This window comes from Gorilla gorilla, chromosome 15 (genome assembly GCF_029281585.2).
Source record: "Gorilla gorilla gorilla isolate KB3781 chromosome 15, NHGRI_mGorGor1-v2.1_pri, whole genome shotgun sequence".
NCBI classification, from domain to species: Eukaryota; Metazoa; Chordata; class Mammalia; order Primates; family Hominidae; genus Gorilla; species Gorilla gorilla.
In genome coordinates this window covers 111524202-111542191 of record NC_073239.2, presented here as the reverse complement: position 1 = coordinate 111542191, position 17990 = coordinate 111524202, and the positions used below count along the sequence as shown (strand labels likewise).

General features: G+C 50.0%; 1 protein-coding gene across 5 annotated transcripts; it reads right to left on the bottom strand.

The window, feature by feature from the left end:
• Window positions 1-3467: 3467 nt before the first annotated feature.
• On the bottom strand, window positions 3468-15694 carry SERPINA5 (serpin family A member 5). 5 transcript variants are annotated; one of them, XM_055361388.2, is made up of 6 exons: window positions 15450-15560; window positions 14598-15325; window positions 8981-9616; window positions 6639-6909; window positions 6053-6200; window positions 3468-4526 (listed from the first exon to the last, which is right to left on the bottom strand). In XM_055361388.2, exons 2-6 carry the CDS (start codon window positions 14605-14607, stop codon window positions 4344-4346), a joined length of 1248 nt encoding a protein of 415 aa, XP_055217363.2. In that variant the 5' UTR covers window positions 14608-15325; window positions 15450-15560; the 3' UTR covers window positions 3468-4343. The 5 variants fall into 5 exon arrangements, with proteins under 5 accessions (XP_055217363.2, XP_018865159.3, XP_063554224.1 ...); XM_019009614.3 differs by having other exon boundaries at window positions 15302-15325; window positions 15450-15554; XM_063698154.1 differs by having other exon boundaries at window positions 15230-15325; window positions 15450-15515.
• Window positions 15695-17990: the final 2296 nt, after the last annotated feature.

Below are 17990 nucleotides of genomic sequence, written 5' to 3'. Positions count from 1 at the left end.
AAAGATAATAAGATGTCAGCACTGCTCACAGCTGGCGATGCCAACCTCGATCCCTTGGCCAAGGTCATGTCTGCCGGGTCTTTTGGCTGAGATGTCGCCATGTTCCGCTTTCTGTGCTCCATTTAGATGACAGCCTCATTCCACAGTACTTGTCATCAAGTGACATGCAATCCATTTTACTTTTCTGTTTTATTCTTCATTCTTTTTCATTATGTTATCTTGCCACATTATAATGTCTCCTCTACAAGGGCAGGGATTTTTGTTTTCTTCATTTTTCTTCAGCACTTGGAGCAGTGCCAGGCACACAGTGGCCATTCAGTGAATATCTGTGGATGGATGAATTGTTGTCATCATAGTTTGTAGTTCTGTTTATTTGTTTACCTGGTTATTGCTGGGGTCAGTGTCTGCCAGGCTCACTCTTATCATTCTGCTTGCACTAGCTCCATGCCTGGATTTCCACTAGGCAACCCAGGAATAGCCTTTGGATGGATGAGCTAAGTAAGCCCCACAGTCAAGTGTAGGCTGGGCATGGCTGTTCACTGTGGTGGGAAGTTCTTCCCCCGAAGACCAAGGTCATTTTTTTAAAAAATCTGAGTCTCTGCAGGGAGAGGTGGGAGAAGGAGTCCTGGGCCCTAACCTTGTATTACTTCTCTGCATTCTGATTACAGCTCACAAGAGGAACTTGTAGAATCCATATGGCTAGAGAGGAAAATAATGCTGGGCTTTCTAAGAACAAGAATGATCTTGGCAAGAGCTGCAAAAACTCAAAGGGCAGAGCGGGGCTGAGTGTGGCCTCTGCTGCAAGTCATTGATGCATTTCCTGCATTGAAGCACCGTGCTGGGGGTCATTGCAGCCTGTTTAACTCAGCATTTCTTTCTTCTTTTTCGTTTTTGCAGCCTGTTCAACTCAAATGTCACACGTTCCTGGGGGCACAAAATGATAGAGGAGTTCAGAGAAAGATCGACAGAAAGAGAGAAAGCATGAAGTTCTGAGAGGTCAGGACATTTTTTTGTACAAAGGAGGACACCGAGCTGGCTTTGAAGCATGAAAAGGACCTCCCAGACAGTGGATGTGGGAACAGGTGTGGGACTTCCAGGCAGACAGACCGACTGGAGACGAGTGTGATGTGATGAGCTGTGGAGTGTAGGGGATGTCACAGGACATCACTCTGGATGGAGGGCTGTTCCTGGGGTGTCCACTGGGAACCAGGCATGGCACTAGTGCAGCTGTAATGATAAGAGTGAGCCTGGCTGAGTTGCGTCCTCCCAAAATTCATACACTGAAGTCCTAACCCTCAATATTTCAAAATGTGACTGTATTTGGAGATAGAGCCTTTAAAGAGGTTATTAAGTTAGAATGAGGTCATTGGGGGGCCCTAATTCTATAAGACTGGTGGAGATGAGGAGAGGAGAGGAAGTTAGAACTCAGGCACATGCAGAGGAGGACCATGTGAAGACATAGGGAGAGGAGAGCCACCTGCAAACCAAGGGGAGAGGCCTCAGGGAAACCAGCCCTGCACTTGCCTTGATCTTCGATTCAAGCTCCAGAATCAAGCTTGAATCAATTTCAGCAATGCTAGCAAATCAATTTCAGCAAATCTACTGCAGCCTCCCAGACGAGGACACTTTGTTTTGGCAGCCCCAGCAAATTAATACAGTGGCTGTGAATGAGGGTCCTGAGGGGAGTAGTCAGGCCTATATGTGACCGTGACCTGATTTTACCCTGTAGGTGAGCTCGTTCCATGGGAGGGCCTGGTGGGTTTTGGAGAAGCATCTGTGGATAGAGGTGAGCATCCTGGGAGGGCTGCGTGGAGGCATCTACTCATGTGCAGACAGGAGGGTGAGGGAGAGAAAGGGCCCAGGGGACACTTGGAATGTGGCATGGATGACCAAACTACCCTGAAATTGGTATGAAAGAGATCAGACAAAACATTGGCCTCCCATTTAGGATCTCTGTCACTGAACCGCCGGCACAGCCACCTCCCTCCTCCTTGTCTCCTCCACATGCCCTGTGCAGGCCCAGACTGAAGTTCTGTGGGGACCCATACACTCCATGGCTCACCACATCACGCTCGTCTCCAGCCAGTCCCTCTGCCTGGAGGTCTCACTCCTTTCCCACATCTGCTAGGTGAAGTCCTTCTCACGCTCCAAAGCCATCTTAGTGTCCCTTCATCCACGAAAACCTGACTCCTCAGAGGTTCATGCTCTCTGTCTGTCCATCTCTCTCTGAGCTGCTCTACCATTTTGTGCACCCAGGCTCATGTGACAATTGAGTTAAACAGCCTGCAGTGACCCCCAGCACAGTGCTTCAATGTGTGACACGCAACAGAGACCACAGTGAGCCCACCCCTGACCCCCCACACAGGAGCTGCTTTGTGACTGTTTGCTGAGTAAAGTTTGGACAGTGCTGGACGTTGACCTTCTGTGTGAGACACAGACAGGGCTTCCCTGTGACCTTGGACTGGCTGGGTAAACTCCAGAGAAATATTTGCCAAGACAGGCAAGGCATGATGCAAGGGAAAGCACATAGGAGTGCATGACCCCACGAAGGGGCCCCGTCGTAAAGAGCCACCCTGAGCCCACAGCACAACTGCAGAGAAATGTCTGAGTCTGGTTGCCGCCATCTGCCCTGCCACCAGCCCGCACATGTGCGATCTGGGCTCTCAGACCCTGGGCCCTCACTGTCACCAGTGTGGGACCCTGGGAAAGCACTTATGTTATTGCCTGTAAAATGGGAACAATAATAGAACTTGCTGGGTTGTCAAGGGATGGGTGATATCACAAGTGCAAAGCATCTGGCATGGGCTGGTGCATGGTGGGGGCTCAGTACTTTGGGGGATGGATAAGGTTTGGGGTCCTGACCTTGTTACCTCTAGTAGGCACTCATCTCTGATACAGTCCAGGCTCTAGAATCAGAGGGTGGGGCACAGCCTTATGGAAGCATGCTTAGAACATGCAGGGTGGGGTGAGCAGGCGCACAGAAAATCAGACTTGGGTGCAGCGAAGGACTCACTCACCCACTCATTCCATTCTTGAGTATCTAATCCTCTTCATTCAGCACATGAGGAAACACATGGTGCTTGGTGAAGGGAGGGAGGGAACTTACCTGGCTCATGGGGGAGCTGGTGCCTGAGATGCCTCTGAATGAAGTTTCTGCTCCTGGTCATCTCTCCTCCACAGCACAGAGCACAGGACTGAGTGTAGGGTTCTTGGTCGCACTCCCCCCGCCAAATTCTGGCTGCACCACTTAGAAGATATGTGACTGGGTAAGCCACCTAACCACTTCAAGCCTTGCCTTTCCCATCTGTGAATAACAGATGGGATAACAGTGGTGCCTTTCTTCATGGGAGTCTTATGAGCGGCAAATGCGACCATCCAGGTGAAGGGCCAGGCACCCGGCCTGGAGCATGGTAAGCTATCAATGTCACCATTCCCAGAGCTGCCTCCATAAAGACAGTTATAACCAGTGTTTGCAAAATGCTTTATTGTTAATGCCAACATAGAATTCAAAAAGTTAGTCATTGGCACCTGCAACTGATACTCTACTATTTGCAAAAGGCTTCCCTTCTTCCACTCCCAGCCAGGCCCATCAGATTATAACTATATCCACAAAATGATATAATCAATCGTTAAATGGGCCATTTCCACCTTGATATCCAGATGTTTTTCTTAAAGGATGAATGGCACTTGAGTGTATTGAAATCAACCATGAATGACAGGGCCCACCCCAGCCTTTCTATATGATTTCAGGAGTTCTTGGGTCACAGCAAGAATCTGATCCTTGTATACAGAGGGAAACTGAGGTCCAGAGAGGGAAAGTGTTGTCCCAATGTCACACAGCACGTTAGGACTGAAACAGTAGCCCCATTTCAGACTCCCATTCCAACATTTTTCCCATGCAGGATGAACTGACAGTTGTTGTTGCTGGTAAGTGTGGGACCAGCCTTGGACCTGTGCTTCCTGGTGGCCCTCATCCACTGGAACATCCCTCCTACTGAGCTTTGTGGCACTGAGCTGGGCATCAAGGGCCAGGACTCTGGACCTCTCTTTGCCACTACCATGCTGGTGAACTTGAGCAAGTCATCCAGCCTCTCTGGATCTCAGTGCTAATCTTCATTGATGAATAGTGACGGCAAGATTGAATGTTCTCCACATTTCCCCAAGGCACCTGTATGTTGCAGTTGTGTGGGTGGAAGCAATCATCATAGAGTAATATTATTTGTAATGCCTCATTAGTCAACTAAACCTGTGTAAATCACTAGCTACCAGCATACAGATGGGCCATAGCATAGCCTCCTTCATCTCCCACCCTGAGGCCTGTAGATTTCAGGAGAAGCCCCACCTCAGGGGCGGTTCACTTTGCCAAGGAAGAGGATGTTGTTATCCACAATGAACATCAGAAAGGGCCTGTTGAACACTATCCTCTGAGAGTTCAGGCGGGCCGACCTGAAAGTGAAGATTGTCCCCGTGGCTGCCGCTGCTCTGGTTCCCGACTCATCCACCTCCACCACAGCTTTGTGCACCATCTGCAGGGGAGACACCAGGCATCACCAGGCCACCAGGGGCAGGTGAAGTCATCATAGCAAATGGCAAAGCTTCTGCCTATGGGCATCAACCTCTAAGTATCTGTTCAACTGAGCCATGGAGCAAGTAGGAAATGGAACAATGGAGCAGCTACTCTGCCCCAGGCACTGTTCTGGGGGGTGACTTCGCATGTGTCTGTCATTGAATTCTCATGGCATCTTGGAGCAAGGCGTAATTCTTCAATTTTATAGAAGAGATAAAGGAAGCTCAGAGAGTCAAGTATTTTTTGGAGATCACATAGCTAGGAAGTGCCTTCTTAGTTTTGATTGTTTAAAACAGGACTCCTTAACTCAAGGAACAGTGGTGGATATGGCTTCCCATTACATGAAGGATAAGACACAAAGTGAAACTTTTGCTACTTGTGGGAAAAGAGAGGGAGAGGGAGAGAATAGAATAGAATAGAATAGAATAGAATAGAATAGAATAGAATAGAATAGAATAGAATAGAACAGAACAGAATAAAGGAGTGGAGTGCAGTGGAGTGGACTGCAATGGAATGGAGTGGAGGGGAGAGGAGTGGAATAGAATAGTAGAGAGTGGAGTGGAGTTGACTGCAATGGAATGGAATAGAATAGAGTAGAATGGAATGGAATAGAATAGAATAGAGTGGAGTGGAGTGGAGGAGTGGAATGGAGTGGAGTGGAAGAGTGGAGTGGAGGAGTGGAATGGAGTGGAGTGGAATGGAGTGGAGTGGAAGAGTGGAGTGGAGGAGTGGAGAGGAGTGGAGGAGTGGAGTGGAGGAGTGGAGAGAAGTGGAATGGAATAGAATAGAATGGAGTAGAGTGGGATGGAATGGAATGGAGTGGAGGAGTGGAGTGGAATGGAATAGAGTGAACTGGAGTGGAGTGGAGGAGTGGAGTGGAGTCGAGTAGAGAAGTGGAGTGTAGTGGAATGGAATAGAATAGAATGGAGTAGAGTGGAATGGAATGGGACGGAAGGGAATGGAGTCGGGTGGAGTGGAATGGAATAGAGTGAACTGGAGTGGAGTGGAGTGGAGGAATGGAGTGGAGGAGTGGAGTGGAGTGGAATGGAATAGAATAGAATAGAATGGGGTAGAGTGGAGTGGAGTGGAATGGAATAGAATAGAATGGAATAGAGTGGAATGGAATGGGATGGAATGGGATGGAATGGAATGGAGTGGAGTGGAGTGGAGTGGAGGAGCGGAGTGGAGATGTGGAGTGGAGGAGTAGAGTGGAGTGGATGAGAGGAGTGGAGGAGTGGAATGGAGTGGGATGGAATAGAGCGAACTGGAGTGGAGTGGAGTGGAGTGGAGTGGAATTGAATAGAGTGAACTGGAGTGGAGTGGAGTGGAATTGAATAGAGTGAACTGGAGTGGAGTGGAGTGGAGTGGAGTGGAGTTGAGTGGAATGGAATGGAATGAAATGGGGTAGAGTAGAATAGAAAGAATAGAACAGAATAGAACAGAATAGATCTTGGGAAGCAGATGCATAGGAGCTTCTGAACCCACCTCAGACACCTGGATATTTGAGTGGTTGCTGATGCCGGACAGATCAGCACGAGAGGTGAAGACGTTACTGATCCCCAGATTGGGGAGGACTTTCTCCAGCTGATAGGAGCCCTCAATGGAGAATTTGGGAAGGTAAAGCTCGAGCTGCCTGGAAAGGGAAAAGGAGCTTTCTTAGACTGTTCTGGGGCATTGGCACACTGAGCCTCACCCCTTGGCTTCATAATGCACTGGATTCTTAGTTTTGATGGTTTTAAAAAAGGACTCCTTAACCCAAGGAACAATGGTGGTTATGGCTCCTCTGGCTTCTTTTCTAGGATGAGCCTCCCCTTGCTCTGGACTTGAACGTGGGCTGCCCCAGAGGTCTCTGCCCACTCTGGCACCACCCTAAGGAACCCAGTTTCCAGCTCTTGTCCCTCCAACTGGGCTAGGCCCCCAGGACCTGGATGTCACAGGATGCCTCTGGGCCTGGAGGCAGCTCCTTGGCTGGGTGAGTCCTTCCCACCAGTGCTGTGTGGCCCTGGTAGGGCGTGTGTGTCTCCCTGGAGCTGTGTGGGGTTAGGCTGGCCCTGGGGTAGTCTGAAAGTACCTCTTTTTGAACATCTTAAGCCACTTCCTCAGCGTTTTCTCACTCAGTCCATTCTCCACCTGCTGCATCTTTCCCTCACTGGGGAGAATGAACAAAGCCGTGGCATTGCCTTGGTAGGGGACCCCCACCACCCTGCAGGAGAGGTTCCGGTCCAGGAGGTAGTGATACTGATCCTCGCGGCTCATCATGGGTACCCGCACCACAGTCTCCGAGGTCACGTAGAAGTCTTGCTCTTGGGTGCCTTTGTGGTTGAAGCTTGTCTCCCACTTAGCTAAAGATGAAAAAAGGGAAAAATGAAAAAGAATTTTGTGTCAGAATTAGAAATTCTCAGCTGCAAATAAAAGGAGTGAAGACAGTAAAGATAGCCAGCAGAGACCATCTTTATGGCAGCCTCAGAGCGGTGACTGTTGAACCTCTTGAATATCAAGGCAAGTCTCTTTATAACATTGGGCACATTCTTGGACTTTCCGTGGGACTTTTCCTTCCACATTTGCAAAACAAGGAGGTTGGTTTTCACATCTTCAGAGGCCCTGGACCCCTGATGTTCTCTGATTCTCTAACGTTTTACTCGACCAAATCTCCAAGTGAAGAGGGTGAAAAATGTGGCTGGCTGTGAATGCTACCTGATGTCTGGGTGAGCTTCTCTGTTTGCACTTTCATTCCAATATTTTGATTTAAGTTTTAGAAAGAAGTTAGTATGGATCCTGGAAATGAATGGTTTTTCCCATTGGGAAGTCTTCAATGACCCTTCTCTGACCTTCCTATGGGAACTTCTGAACAAAACGCTACAAGTGATTGTTTCCAACTTCTTTTTATTTTATTTCTTTTTTCTTTTTTTTCTTTTTCTTTTTTTCTTTTTTTTTTTTTTTTTTTTGAGATGGAGTCTCGCTCTGTGACCCAGGCTGGAGTGCAGTGGCGCGATTTTGGCTCACTACAGCCCCCACCTCCCAGGTTCAAGTGATTCTCCTACCTCAGCCTCCCAAGTAGCTGGAATTACAGGCGCCCGCCACCATGCCTGGCTAATTTCTGTATTTTTTTAGTAGAGATGGGGTTTCACTATGTTGGCCAGGCTGATCTCGAACTCCTGACCTCAGGTGATCTGCCCATCTCAGCCTCCTAAACTGTTGGGATTATAGGTGTGAGCTACCGCGCCTGGCCTGTTTCCAACTTCTTAATCGTTATCGAAGGAAGACCCCAGTCAATACCGTCCTTAGCTTATTTCCCAGCTGCCCTCAGCAATCTGGTGTAATGGGGACTGCCCTGCACCAGGGGATAGGAAATCTCAGAGTCCAAGTTCGACACTCACTGCTGTGGTCTCAATGTTTGTGTCCCCACATTGTTCATATGTTGAAACCTAAGCCCCAAGGTGGTGGTATTAGGACAGGGGGCCTTTGGGAGTTGATTAGGTCATGGGGGTGGAGCTGTCATGAACAGGATCGGTGTCCTTACAAAAGAGACCACAGAGAGCTGCCTTGCTCCTTCGAGCAAGGATATACTAAGAAGGCACTCTCTATGAACCAAGGAATGGGCACTGCATCTGCCAGTGCCTTGATCCTGGACTTCTCAGCCTCCAGAACTATGAGAAATGTATGTTTGTTGTTGCTAAGTCACCCAGTTTACGGTATTTTGTTATAGCCACCCAAATGGCCAAAGATACTCACGATCTGTGACCACAGGAAGGGGAGGTGTTAACAATTTACCTTCCTTCGCAACCCTTCCCACCCTCTCCTCTCTTCTCTTCTCCTTTCTATCCACTCTTGCTTTCCCCAGGGTCAGCAACTGGCAGGAGCTGCAGAGGCGAGCAGGAATGCTTACAAGGAGTGTCAGGGAGATAAGCAGAGGTCAGCTCTTGCTGAGGAGTCAGGAGGAGGCATTTCAGAGGAACAAGCATTTGTCTGAGGGAGTCTTGGCCTCTATGAGGGCAGAGGGGCCAGGATCTGGGGGATACGGGGGACTGGGAAATGCCCTTTAAGCCCTTCTGGGGTCTGTGTCCTGCCCTGAGTGGCTAAGGTGTTGGTGTCTTTGCCATGGTGGCCACAATGGGCTCATGCTTCAGAGCCTGTATGAAAGCTGGGTCTTCAGATGTCCCCAGAGGCCCAAAGACAGCAACCAGCTCTTCCTCCATGGAGGAAACAGCATCTCAGCCTCACTAATCCCATCCACAGCAAGAAGGCATTCATCTTACCTTCTCTGGCTGCTTGTTTACTTAATTTTTCTCAACAGGCACCCAAAAGAACTTAATGTACTCCCCGTCTTTTATGTATGTGAGGGAATTGGGTATTCTTTAGATAAAAGCAGCAGAAAAGCCAAAGAAAGTGCAGGTTTGGGCCCAAGGGCCTTACCTTTAAAGAAGATGTAATTCACCACGATCACGACCGCATTGCTATCGAGGTTCTTAAGCAAGTCCACAATCTTGCCCTTCGTTTGCTTTGCCACATAATCATTGATCTGCTTCATGGCCCCTGCAGAGTCCCTAAAGTTGGTGGGGAAAGTGTCTGCCAGGTACAGCGTCTTCATGGCACTTACGAAGGTGTCCTGCAGGTCCACCACCAGGTCGGTGAAAAGGGCGTTGCCGAGGCTCAGCTGGAAGTCATCTCTGGGCTGGTTGAGTTCCTGAAGGAGCTGCTGAAAGCCTCTGTGCAGCTCCTCCTCTGAGCTTTTCTGGAGGTTGAGGCCCAGGCCCTCCAGGATCTGCATCTTTGTGCTGGACCCAGCCCCCAGGGAGAGCATGGCCAGGCTCATGGAGATGCTCACAGGGGAGAAGAAGATGTTCTGGCTGGGGGCAGCAGAAGCCAAGGCCCTGTAGAGGTCGAAGGTAAAGTCCCTTCTGCTGCTGGGGGCCACCGTGGCACCTACATGGAGGTCCTCGACTCTCTTCTTCATCTCCCGGGGGTGGTGGCGGTGAAGGGAGGCCCCCTGAGGGCTGAGAAGCACCAGGCACAAGAGGAGGAAGAGCTGCATGGCGGCTGTTCTTTGTTCTGAAAGGGAAAGAAGGTGTCCTCAGAGAGGGGTGGAGCTGGTCCAGGTGCTGACTTTCCAGAGATGTCCCCACCCAACACTCAATGGGTAGGTTTGGTCCATTCAGCTTCAAAGAGAAGGGATGGCACCCCCGAGACTGGGCATGAGGGCTTACACAGGGTGGCAGTGGCTCGAGGACAAGATTTAGGGATGATGGGGAGAGGAAGGAGGGAGAGGAGGTGCAGACCCAAGGCAGGGGTCTGGCTGCCAGGGCAGGAATCCTGTCTACCCATCCACATCAAGGGACACATTTTGGAGGATGGGATACGGAGGGAGAGGGTTCCCCCTGCTCTGCTCTGTCTCATCAGCATCTCGAGGTTACCAGGGAACTAAGCTGCTTCCATGTGAGCTTCTGGCCTTCACTCTGGTGTCCTGGTTTGGCACATGGCAGGGCGCTGTGGTCCTTCTATGAACTCAGACCAGCTACATGCCTGGGACCGTCAGCACTGCTGGCCTTGCCCTGTTCATTCAGCAAACGCTGAGTGAGTGTCCACCCTGAGGTAGGCAGAATACCAGTATGCAAGCTGTCCCCTTCTCCTTCCCCCAGGGGCTGCTCCATGCCACCCTTGTCCCACAGAGAGACACCTTCCCCTCCTAAAGGAATTCTGCCTGAACCTCTTCATGTGGACATCCCCACCGTCCTCCTGCTCTGGCTGAATTGTGCCCCCAAAATGCATATGCTGAAGTCCTTACCTTCAATACCCCAGAATGTGACTCTATTTGGAGACAGGGCTTTTAAAGAGGGGACTGAGTTAGAATGAGGTCACTAGAGTGGGCCCCAACCCAATATGACTATGTCCTTACACAAAAATTAAAAAGAGGAGATCAGGATAGAGACATGCACAGAGGGAAGGCCAGGTGAAGACAGGGAGAAGGCAGCCACCTGTGAGCCAAGGAGAGGGGCCTTGGAAGGAACAAATCCTGCTGGTGCCTTAATCTCAGACTTCCAGCTTCCAGAGTTGTAAAGAAAGAAATTTCTGTTGTTGAAGCCCCCTAGCCCCTGGGACTTTGTGACGGCAGCCCATGCAGGCAAAGACATCTTTTCATCTTCCAGATGAGGAGGCACTCATCTTTGTCTCTAGCGCTTCTCAGGGAGGCCTTTGTGGGGTCTCCCATCACTCCTGAAGTGGCCTTCGCCTTCAGTCCTCCTCTTCCTCCCTCCACTTCACCCAAGAGCCGTTCCTGTGCCCATGCCTCCCCATCTGGCTACAGGTAGAAGTCTTGCCTCCTGCCTCCGCAGTAGGAAACAGCCCAGGCTCTGAAGCCGCTGCCTGGGTTCAAATCTCAGCCCTGCTGTGTCCTTGTAGTGTGATTTTGGGCAAGTCAGTTACACCTTGAACCACTGCTCCATAACTGTAAGATAGTGATAATAACAGCACCTACACCATGGGGTGCTTGGGGGCACGTGCTATGGAAGTGTGAGCAGTAGGCATGGCAGTTTCCGGCAAAAGCCCCATCTGAGGCCTCCATATTCTCAACTGTACCATAGGGTACATGCTTTACACACACATACACACACACACACACACACACACACGTGTGAGCCTGACAGCACCCGGGCCGGCTAATTACCAGGTGCAGAGGGCCTGCCTGGCGTCTGATGTGAGCTTTGCCCTGTGTGTCGCCTTGGAGGGAATCCCTTTCTGCTGGGCTCTCTCCATGGGCACAATGTCATCAGTGACCCCAGATCCCCACCAGGCAGAGGCAGCCTGTCACAGCATCCCGTGTCCCAATTAAAACCAAACTCCAAAGGGCCCCAAACAGCTGGGTGGGAAATCCCTTGCAGAGTGGCCGTGGGGCTCAGCAGTGGAGAGAGAATGGTCTCAGGAATTGGGCAGGCTTGGACTGCAGGCCTGTCTTTAAGTGAAGTCGAATAGCTCCAGCAGGTCACCCTTGCCAGCCCAGCCTCCAAATTGGGCCCTGAGCTCCCTCCAAGAAGGAGGCTCATGTAGAAGTTTCCGCCTGCAGAATCGAACCCGGCACCAAACCCAGCAGCCACAGCAGTTGGGTGCATTGCCCGCACCCTCTTTCAGGCACTGTGCCAACTCCTTCAGCCCTGCACCACCCAAAAAGTTACGTCTTGCTGCTAGCTCTATTTTACAGATGGGTAATCCGAGGTTCAGAGAGATGGAGTCGCTTGCTAACATTGGCAAAGCTTGGACTCAGACTCGGTTATCACTCCGACTCTGCAGAGTCCTGCCTCCTCTTTTCCTGGCTGCATCTTCCTGATTTTGAAATCCCTGACTTAGTAGCCACCAACAATAGCCCTAATCTGCAGATAATGAGTGAGCAGAGTCTGGACTTCCCCCCACTGACACTCCCTACCTGTTCCCACCGTGGCACTTGCCTGGAGAGCTTCGAAGGACATGGGTGGGTGGTTTAATCTCCGGCTTCTCTAAATGAGTCTATTTTACAGCACAATACGGTCCCTCCTGCCAAGTGTTGGAACCAGCCATGTATGGAGATGCTGCTAAAGAAACAATGTGGCTCAACCCCCCGCAGGGTCACACTGAGCTGATAATTTCGAGAACAGCTTCAGAAGCAGGGGAGTTTCCTTATTGGATACAGCCCAGGGGCAGCTGACCAGAGAGTCTCAGTGAGGCCCTGGCCTCCATTCTCCCATCTATGCAGCTACTAGGTCACCCTGGGCAAGCCTCACCCCCTCTGGGCCTCAGTTTCTTCATCTGCAGTCTGCCATGTGTTGTGGACACCCCCTCAAGACCCCGCCCCCTGCCAAGCCCTAGAGATCCGATGGGGAGGAGCTGCTTCTCCGGGTGAGCACTGAGTCTCTCCCAGGATCTGTTTGGAGAGGGCCCCAGGTTCACTTAGGCTCTCCTGGGCCACATGTTTGAGACCCGGAAATCTTGCTCCCTCTGGGCCAACTCTCTCTACTTTTCAGTAAAACCACTAATTATTAAAGACATACTAGACACTCCATAAATATTACTGTGTTTAACCTTCACCAAAAGTAAGCTCTCTATTTTACAGAGTTTTCCAAAAGCAAACTCACTCTATTTTACAGACTGAATAGACTGAAGCTAAGTGAAATGGAATAGCTTGTTCCAGCTACTGAGTGATAGAACCGGAATTAAAATCCAGGTTCCTCTGACTCGTGCACAGCCTGTCTCTGAGTGGCTCTGAGGAGTGATACCTCGTTCCTCCTCGACCTCACCTCCTGGTATCCCCAGGCGGTTCACCTGTATTAGCTCATTTATACTTCTCTACAACAACATGGAGTTAGTATCATTATCCTAACAGTGCAGAAGAAACAGAGGGTCAGAGAGGTCACTTCAAGAGGCAGTGGAGTCCTCAGTGCTTGTTTTAGGTTTCTTAGTTTCAAACCCAGGGTTTGCCATCACACTCTTGGGCCTCTGGTGGAAATATATGGCTTTGACAGAGACAGGTGAAGCCCTGGGAGTCTCCCATCCCCCAGACCAGCCTCTACTGAGTGCTTTGAAAGCTTGGTTGGGCTGCCCCTCTCCTGGTCCCTGGCTTCAGTGTTTCTGCAGAGGGAAGAGAGAGGATCAGTCATGTTCATCTGTCATCTCAGGCCAAGGTGAATTGAGGTGGGAGGTGGTGGGGATGTGATGGGTAGGCCCTGGTCAGTCTTCCCGCTGGCCCCCCACCATCCCCGAAACCCAAATCTGCTGACTGATATTTCCCGTGTTGGGCAGTGAAGTCCTGCCCAGTTCTACCGTGGACTCAGCTGTGGGAATTGTGTTAGTGAGGACGGTCTGTCCAATATCTTCTAATTACAAAAAGGGATGTGAGGCTTGGAGCCCAGGCAGAGATGAGAGACAAAGTCACAGCTTCCTCTAGATCCTAAAGACCCAGGAACAGAACTTCCCAGAAGAAGTAATCTTGACTTCCTGTTCCACTCCAGCCCATCAGCAAGGCTTGTCCGTTCTATCTCCAAAACAGGTCTTAAAGCTGCCGCCTCTCCCTGGCTTTCTCACTGCCCCCAGTGGAAGCTCCCACCATCTCCCCCAGGGCTACCCCAGCAGCTTCCTTTCTTTGCCCTGCAAGGCTTTCTATATACAGCATATAAAAGAATCTCCTTCAATCATAAATATGGTCACAGCGCTTCCTCACCTAAGAAACTCATGGCCAACTCCTGTGTTTCAGATAAATGCTAAACTTTGATTTGTGCTCTAACCCACTAGGGCTGCGGTGACCTGGCTGCACCTGGCCTGGACCTGCTCTGCCCTGGATCACGTGATACCCCCAGGCTCACTCTTCTTTTCCCAGTTTCTCAAACACAGCAAGTTCTGTCCTAACTCTGGGCCTTTGCATACCTTCCCTCTCTACTGGAACCCTCCCCCAACCTTTCTCACTGAGGCCAACTTCTGCATAGGCTGCAGGCCTTTGCTTAAATGTCACTTCTTTGCAATACCTTATCACACTGGACCTTTTCCCCTTCCCCGGCTATTCTCTGGAACGGTCCCTTGACTGTTTCTCTCAAAGCTCTTTCAATTACACATGTGCCTTTATATATGCATTTGTCATTGACATTTTTCATTCCGGCCTCTCTCTCCATGGGACCCTCATTTGTGCTGCTCTCACCTTCAAGATCTTGCAGTCATGAGAGATGCTCCATAAACCTTTGTAGAATGAATGAATGAATGAACTGACCCATCTCCTTCTCTGTAATTCAGAGACATTAGACTGCAAGCTGGACACTGAGCAGTGGAAAAAGCCAGGCTGGCCACCCAGAGCTGAGCTCTCCCCGCCCCGGGGCTCACTTGCCAGGTGACCTTGAACAACTCCCTCCCTGTCTGTCAGCTCTGGCTTCCTATTATTTCTTTATTAAAACCACTTGATTGAGACATGACTGCTATTCATAAAGTTGCACATATTTAATGTCTATAACCTGACAAGTTTGGAGATGAGTCTATATCTGTCACTTATCATCACCGTCAGCACCATGAACACATCCATTACCTTCAGGCATCTGCCGCTTGTATTCTTCACGCTTCAGTTTCCCGATCTATGAGCAAGGACACTGGCCCAAGGAAGCAGTTTGCTCTTGTATTGCTGCATATCTGGCCAAAAGCCCTACCTTCAGAAAAACTAAAAATTCTGCTTACTTTATTTCTACATTTTGTTCATTTAACAAACTGCCAAATGGTTACTGTCTCTCATGAGCAGCTGCCATGGCCAGCCTGGGTGGCAGCCTCCAGGCAAGATGCCCTTATCTCAGGGAAGCCGATAATATTGGATCATTGTTCCTGATTTCTAAAGGCCCAAGACTCCAGGCACAGAAAACAACAGAAGCTGCCACTTACTGAGCACCTCCTATCCAGCCGACATTTTGTCCCCATGGCCTTATTTCAGGGTCTCTCAACCTTGATCCTGTTGACCTTTTGAACAGGATGATGCTTTGTGATCTTGTCCTGGGCATTGTGGGATCATCAGCAGCATCACTGGCCTCTAGATGTCACTAACCCTCACCCCCCTTCCAGTTGTGGCAACCAAATGTGTCTGCAGACATGGCCAGATGTGCTGAGTGAGAGCACCCGCTGTATTTAATCTTCAGTCACACCATTCAGAGGGTGTAATTATTTCCATCTTACCTATGAGGAAACGGAGGCTCTGCCAGAGTTAGTGTGGAGCATAAGGTCACAGAGCTCAGGGGACCCACTCACCTCTGCTGCCTTGGATACCTGAAACTGCAGAGATGAGGCTCCTTCAGAGCTTTGCAGCCCCCAAACCCCAAAACTCTAGAGTCCATCCTCTCCTCGCCTCACATGCCCTCAAGCCCTCGGGACCTCCCGTTGCGGCATCGGTACTTACTGTGTCCCGTAGCTGAGCGTGCACACAGTGGAGGTGGCAGTCCCTCGGGCTCAGAAAGGGCAGAGAGCTGGCTGGATTGCAGCCAGCATTTGTCACTGACCACAGCCGGCCCTGTCTCCACCCCTCCCTGGCCCCGCCCCGGGACAGCCCCTTCCTTTCCTGGCAGGTTTCCAGCCAGCAGGCCTGCCTGCAGAGGCAGCTGCCTGATTCCGAGGCTTTGACCACGATGCCCACTCGCTGCCCGCCAAGCCTTAAGCCACCAGCTGGGCCATCATTTTCCTGGAATGGCATGGGCACTCCTGAGAGACAAGACCAAAGAGCCTCCCTATTGTTGGCATTCCAGAGACAGGGAAAGGGACAGCTCTAGCAAACTCTCTCTTTTTCCAGGTTCTATTCCTTGGTTTTCTGCAGCTAATTTCTTGTAGATTAGGGGGGGCATATGCTTGAACCTGAGAGCTCCCCACAGGCCTGCTATGCTGACTGGGTCATAGATCCCAACAGTTAGATTCTAGTGGAAATGAGAGGGATTGAGAGTCTCACCATGCCTGCAATGAATGGGTCACTGTAGCCAAGCCTGTGATTGCACCAATCACTGAATTGGGGCTCAGAAGAATGAAGGGAATTTTCAAAGTCATGCATTTAATTAGGGGCAGAGTGGGGTTGGTGCCTAGGTGGCTGACTCCCAGGCCAGTGCTTGTTGCTGAGAAAGGAGTGGATTCAGGATTTCTATGGGCTTGGGTAGATTCTCCCTTTCTACTTTGAAATCCTGGTTCCCTAACTCAGCCATACACTCTTAAGAGCATTTCCAAGACACCGGTGCAGAGTGCTGTCTCAAGCCTGGTTATGTTTCTAAGGTCCCCTTGCCTGGGGGACATGGTGTGTTGTGTATGGCCGTGATCATGGAAGGTTATGTGGCTGCGGGTGGGGTATGGAGTTGGTAGAGAAAATCAGAGGTAATACTTGGAAAGTGATTTTGATGTTCAGCAAACACTGTCAATCGACAACCTTTAAGACATTTCCTCTTCCTTCTTCATGGCTTTGGGGCCCAATTATGTGGCTGTTGGATATCCACAGAAATAATAACTAGTATTTATTCACACGTTTAAAAAGACCACCTATTACACCAAGTGCTTTAAACACATTATCTCTTTTCAGCCTTACAATAACCCTTCAAGGGAGACACTGATCTCAGCCCAGTCTAGAGATGAGCACTGGGTGTCTAGAGCTAAGTTCAGCTACTACTACATCTCTAGAAGCAAGCACAATACCTACTGGGTATCTAGAGGAAACATAATTACTACTGGGTATCTAGAACCAGGCATGATCACTTCTGGGTATCCAGAAGCAGGCAAGATTGCTACTGTAGGATATCCAGAAACAGGCGAGATTGCTACTGCAGGATATCCAGAAACAGGCAGGATCACTACTGTAGGATATCCAGAAACCGGTGGGATTGCTACTGTAGGATATCCAGAAACAGGCGGCAGGATCACTACTGGGTATCCAGAGGCAAGTCCCACTACTACTAGGTATTGAGACCTTAGTTTTTGCTCAGTGCCCTCACCATTCATTCCCATTGAATTGGAGAGAAGACAGAACCTAGCAAGTCAGAGAATCAGCCCCAAATCCCACAGTTAGTAAGAAGAGGCTCTAACAAGGGAACCTGAGTCCCCTTTTTCTAGGTTTGACTTTCTTCCCATTACGCCATGTAGCATGAGCAAGAGTCCATTATCTCATTGACCTAGAGATCCCTAAACTGTACCTACAGGATGGAAATCAGCACTGCATACCAGTTATGGGTGAGTAATGGAACCCCGCAGATATCCGTGTCCTAATACCCAGAGCCTGTGAATGTTATCGTTCTATGACAAAAGGGACTTGCAGATGTGATTAAGTTAAGGATCTTGAAGAGATTGTCATGGATTATCCAGCTGGGTCCTAATTACAATCACAAGGATCCTTGCAAGAAAGAGGCAGGAGATTGGAGTCAGAAGAAGGTGATGTGATGGTAGAAGCAAGAAGGGAAAAGTCAATGTGATGTCGGAGCCAGGTGCCAAGGAGTGAGGAAGCTTCTAGAAGCTGGAGAGGGAAAGGAATGGATCCTCCCCTAGAGCCTCCAGAAAGAGTGGAGCCCTGCCAATATCTTCATTCTAGCCCAGTGAGGCCTCTGGCCTCTTCAACCATGAAAGAATAATTTTGTGTTGTCTGAGCCACTGTTTGTGATAACTTCTTAGAGCAGCCATCAGAAACTAGTGTAACACCGCCCAAATGGGTTCCAGATGAAACTACTTTGGGAAAGGTGGTTAGCCCACCTTTCCTGTGGGCCGTCTCCAGCCTGTATGTGCTGTCTGTGCTCTGACCACCCACGAGGGAAAGACATCACATGCCGTTTCCCAAGCTTACATCTTAAGGAATGTCTTGAGAATTTGGGGGAAAGTCTGAGGTAACTCATGACTCCCACTGCCACGCAGAAAGAGCTCTGAAGGAATCAGGACCGAGAGTGGTGTGTTTTGAAAGGAGAGATTTGGAAGGAGTCTCGGG